We start from the raw sequence: 4,536 nt of genomic DNA, 5'->3' as shown, positions 1-4,536 counted from the left end.
GTGTCAAATAAACAACTTCCAGTCATCAAAATGCAAACAACCACCGATACAAACACAAATCACAATTTCAAAATAGCATTAAAATTGTCATCACAGGCCTTGATATGATTTTTTTTTTTTTCATCAAATCTCTTTTATTTCAGCTTGAAAAAGCTGGACAGATTCTGTTGCACAGGATCAGATTGTGGGTTACGTGGATTACCCTCCACTACATCTCTGACTATAGCAAAAGAAAAAAAAAGTTAAGACGGAATTAAGGAACAGAAAACACTAAAGACAACGAGTGAAACATCTCTCCAGAAAGCCTAAATCCTGGCAGGTAAGCTTGTTAAAAAGTGTGCCGTGGTTAGATCGATGATGATTGCAGGGGACGCACGACGGGCTTCTCCTTTTAATTGTGGAAAAACGCGTTCAGTTCATCATTGTACACGGGGGCCCGTTCGTGGTGTAAGTGCATGTCGTGGTAAGGCAGGACGTTTTCAGAGTGAATGCCGCTCCGGGTCCCCGATGAGCCAAACACCAAGTTGTGGGGCCCGGTGGCTCTGGAGCCAGGCAGGCCGGAGTAATGCATAGAGTAGTGGTACCCCTTCTCGTTGTCGGGGGACGCGGAGCCTTGGTGCTTCAGGGAAAAGTTGCCATTGATGCACAGGGGCGGGCTGAGGGGCGCCTCGTACTCGGGGCTGTTGTACTCTGGGGATCCGCTCCCACCGTACAGAGAGTCGTAAGTCGAGCAGTAGCCGTGCGTCCTCAGCGGATGCGAGTTCGAGCCCGAGCCCGGCTGGCAGTGGGGGCTGGAGAGACGCGCACACTGGTACGGGTAGGAGTGCACGGGGAAGGAGCCGGAGCCGTACCTCCCCCCGTCCTGGCACTGCTGCTCGGTGAGGAAGTTGCGGGAGTTCAGCTGCAGGCATCCCGCCACCAGGTTGGTCGTCGGCTGGGAGAGCCCCTTGCACAGCGTCTGGACGTAGGACACAAGCTCGGGCCTTTTTCCAGAGCGCAATATCTCCGACAGGGCCCAGATATAGTTTTTGGCTAACCGCAGAGTCTCGATTTTGGAAAGTTTTTGCGTTTTGGAATAGCAGGGCACCACTTTACGCAGATTGTCCAGCGCGGAGTTCAGGTCGTGCATGCGGGTTCGCTCCCGCGCGTTGGCCTTCGTCCGCCGCACCTTGGAGCGCTCCACGCGGGCCGGAGTCATCTTGCGCTTCTTGGGGCCCCTTTTCTTGGGCCTGTCCCCCTCTGTGTCCTCTCCGTCATCCTCTTCCTCCATCTCGTCGTCCTCGTCGTCTTCCCCGGCGTGCTCGGAATGAGTCCGGCTGTCTTCTCTCATCTCGGACCCCTCCTCGTCGTCCTGGGTGTCCTGATCCTCATCTTTGAGTTTGGAATCCTCGTCCTCGCTGTCCGGCCAGCCCGAGTATTTCTGCACATCGGGCAGCAGCGAGGGGTCACTAAAAAGCCTTGTCAACATTGTAGCTCTGGAGAAGAGAGAAAAAGGAAATCGAAAATAAGGAGCATGCACACGTGAATGTACAATAATAAAAAAAAAACGATGGCATTTCTATCATTACTTATATGTAAATTAAATTAAATGATCTATTTGGCTCTTAGAAATCCAAATATCGGAGCTATATAGATATAGATCTCAAAGTGGAAGGTCACTAAAACTCATAATCAATGGCTTTTCGTTATTAAATATACCAGCGAGTCTTTGATTCGGCCTGAAGGACAAATAGTATCAATTTGTAGAAAATAAAAAACGAGAGAGAGAAATCAGCTTTTAAAGCTTTGCGCTGAGTTACAGCCAGACGGATTCCCATTTAATTCCCTGCTGTCATCCGTGTGCCCTGTCGCGTCCTCTCGCAGCGGGTCCCAGCGGCAGGGGCCACATTACAGGTCCCATGGGGGCCCCCACTTTCACTCCTCCTGACGCCCATATACAATCCTGGCTGCATTCCAGCACTATTCATCCACACCATACACCTCTGCTCAGAGGATTCAAAAGGGATTTTTTTTTAATTGATAGGCTGTAGCTCCGCTAAAAGTCACGCTTTGATTATAAAACTAAGGCTTACGGACATAATCTAACTCAAGCTGTAAAAAGGCTTTCAGAGCATTTATCATTATAAATGACCTATAAGCAAGAACCGAGAGGAAAGGTAGCCTACAACCAGACCGTGACAAATATAAACTTAATGTTATTCCAGCTATATTAAATATAATGAAAAACAATAACCATTATCATAAGAAAAAGAATAATGTATTATTCCGGAGATGAACACTTCGAAGATGTTTCGAAAAAACACCTCAAAATCATTGTGCGCCATTAAAACGAACCATAATTTAACTAATATCAACCAATTAACTATTAGAAATGAACTACCAAGCAAACATGCTTATAATAAGCCTACATCTAAAGTGAAAAATAAATTGATCCGCCTACCACTTGATTAGTAAGTGCAGTCCTTTCCCAGAAAAAAAAAGGGCTACAGAGAGACGAGGGGGTCTTTGACGGATTCAATAAGCCTCCATTGGCTTCCTCCCTGACATGTTTCACTTCCCATCTCTTATTATAGTGCAGCAGCAGATAGACTTGCAGCCCATAGTAAGGTAGGCTGTGATGGTTGGTTAATTATCTCTGGGGGTGTGCCAGGGGCAAAATCTAGTTTTTAAATCTCAGGCTCAGGAGGTTTGCTCAATTAGAAGAAGAAAAAACATAACAACGTTTAATTAACAGACCATGCAGCTAACACGAAATAGATTTCACACATAATTCAGTATGCACGAGTGCACAATTTCAAAGCACTTTTAAGGCAGCGATAACCTTTTACAGATGGAATTCGCTTGTACCCTTTTAGCCCTCGTTAAATATACAAAAAACTCAACTTGCGAAACACAATTAGCCTATCCAATCTCGCAACAACAAAAAAAAAAAAAAAAAAAAAAAAAAAAATGCAAATAGCTCCACTGTAACAGCAAACGACTGTGGTTGAAACAACGTAATGTTGAGATAGATTGTTGAAGATTAAAACTAGACAAACAGAGATAAACCGTGCTGCACACTGCCTGTTAACACTCATGGCGTTGTCCCACCCTTTCATTTGCTCCTGGATTGAACGTGCAAATCATCGACAAAAATCATCAATAAATCTCCTATTAAGGTTGAGGACGTCCTCTGAGGCAACCGGGCGGATGTCAAAATCTTCCAGAGAAATTCTAACCTTGCTTACGTTTTGTCTTTTGTTTCTCAGTTTTCAGGGTCCAGACGCAGGAATCTCTAAATCAAATGAGTGTCCGATGGGATCTATTCACAGCCTGCGCGCTGCCGAAAGCACTGCTCCTCTTTAGAGGATCCTGGAGACGCTTTGCCTTTTGACACGAGCGTGGTATTTGATTTTTTTATCTTCTATAATCCAGGTAGATTTGGATGTCAAAAGTTGAAGGGCACGCAGAGGGAGAGAGGGGGGGTGAGGAGGTATTTGAGCGAGCACGCTCGTACGGAAATCTAATAAAACCTGGTAATGCCTTGTAAATCAATTGTTGACATTTTTAATGGATTTCAAAGTGTGCCATCACCCGATCTAAACAGACTACATGCCGTGGATCGATATGCTACATACCAGAGTAAATTCTTAGACATGGAAGGCGACTAAGTACATTAGATTTCCATAGGATTAATTAGCTTTTTCTCTTACAAAAAAAAAAAAAAAAAAAAAAAAAAAAAGATAAAAGATGCTTTAAGTCACCAAAACAGGGTATTTAAATCAGAACCTGTAAAAGATAGACGACACCTTTGCATTAATCTGTTCATATATGTATTAGATTAATTTCCTCCTCCATTTTGGACGGGTACCTCATCATCCCGGATATATTTTTAATTTTTGATTTATTAATTCAAATTTTGCTATTGTTGTTGTTCATGTTCCAACTTACCTCGGCTCGAGCTCTTCGCAGGGGATCGGAGAGGAAAAAAAAAACACGCGCGTGAGTTTCAGACCATCTTCAGGGACCGCACGAGCGAGCGAACCGACGCTCCCTGACGGTGGACAGGTGCAGGTTTTAGGGGTGCTTCTCTCCCGGCGACGCGCACTGGAATAACCGGAGCCTGCGATCGGACGTGCGTCTCGGAGTGTCTGTGTGTAGAATGTGTGAGGGACTAAGTGAGTATGTGTGCATGTGTGTGTGTGTGTGTGTGTGTGTGTGTGTGTGTGTGTGTGTGAGCTACCGGGGACGGGGTTACATACCAGCTAGGGCTGTGATGCCAGCGCCCATATGGCTGGCACGTCACCGGCAAGAGCCATCACATGAGAGCCCGGTGATTGACATGCGCCCGCATTCGGAGAGATTTGCCCGCGGGGGGAAGAGAGACATAGAGAGAGAGAGGGAGAGAGGAAAGAGAGAGAGAGAAGGAGGAGGAGGAGGTAGGAGGAGGAGGAGGAGGAGGAGGAGGAGGGGGCTCCGCCATCTGTCACCGCGCTAGAGCTCACACAGCCAGAAAAAAAGGAGGAAAAACAGAAGAGAGAGGGAGAAAATAAAATG

The 4,536-nt window shown here is 46.0% G+C and overlaps 1 protein-coding gene across 2 annotated transcripts; it reads right to left on the bottom strand.

Annotated features, from left to right (window-relative positions):
- Positions 1 to 391: 391 nt before the first annotated feature.
- Positions 392 to 4,143, bottom strand: LOC129098455 (neurogenic differentiation factor 2-like). 2 transcript variants are annotated; one of them, XM_054607466.1, is made up of 2 exons: positions 3,931 to 4,143; positions 392 to 1,475 (listed from the first exon to the last, which is right to left on the bottom strand). In XM_054607466.1, exon 2 carries the CDS (start codon positions 1,466 to 1,468, stop codon positions 392 to 394), a length of 1,077 nt encoding a protein of 358 aa, XP_054463441.1. In that variant the 5' UTR covers positions 1,469 to 1,475; positions 3,931 to 4,143. The 2 variants fall into 2 exon arrangements, with proteins under 2 accessions (XP_054463441.1, XP_054463440.1); XM_054607465.1 differs by lacking the exon at positions 3,931 to 4,143 and adding an exon at positions 3,228 to 3,296.
- Between the last annotated feature and the right edge of the window lie 393 nt (positions 4,144 to 4,536).

Source organism: Anoplopoma fimbria, chromosome 11 (assembly GCF_027596085.1).
Source record: "Anoplopoma fimbria isolate UVic2021 breed Golden Eagle Sablefish chromosome 11, Afim_UVic_2022, whole genome shotgun sequence".
Lineage (NCBI taxonomy): Eukaryota > Metazoa > Chordata > Actinopteri > Perciformes > Anoplopomatidae > Anoplopoma > Anoplopoma fimbria.
The sequence above is the reverse complement of the archived record's forward strand: the minus strand, read 5'-3'. Positions and strand labels throughout refer to the sequence as shown.

Coding starts and splice junctions, on each gene's coding strand:
- LOC129098455 (XM_054607466.1), bottom strand. CDS start 1,468: ATGTTGACAAGGCTTTTTAGTGACCCCTCGCTGCTGCCCGATGTGCAG.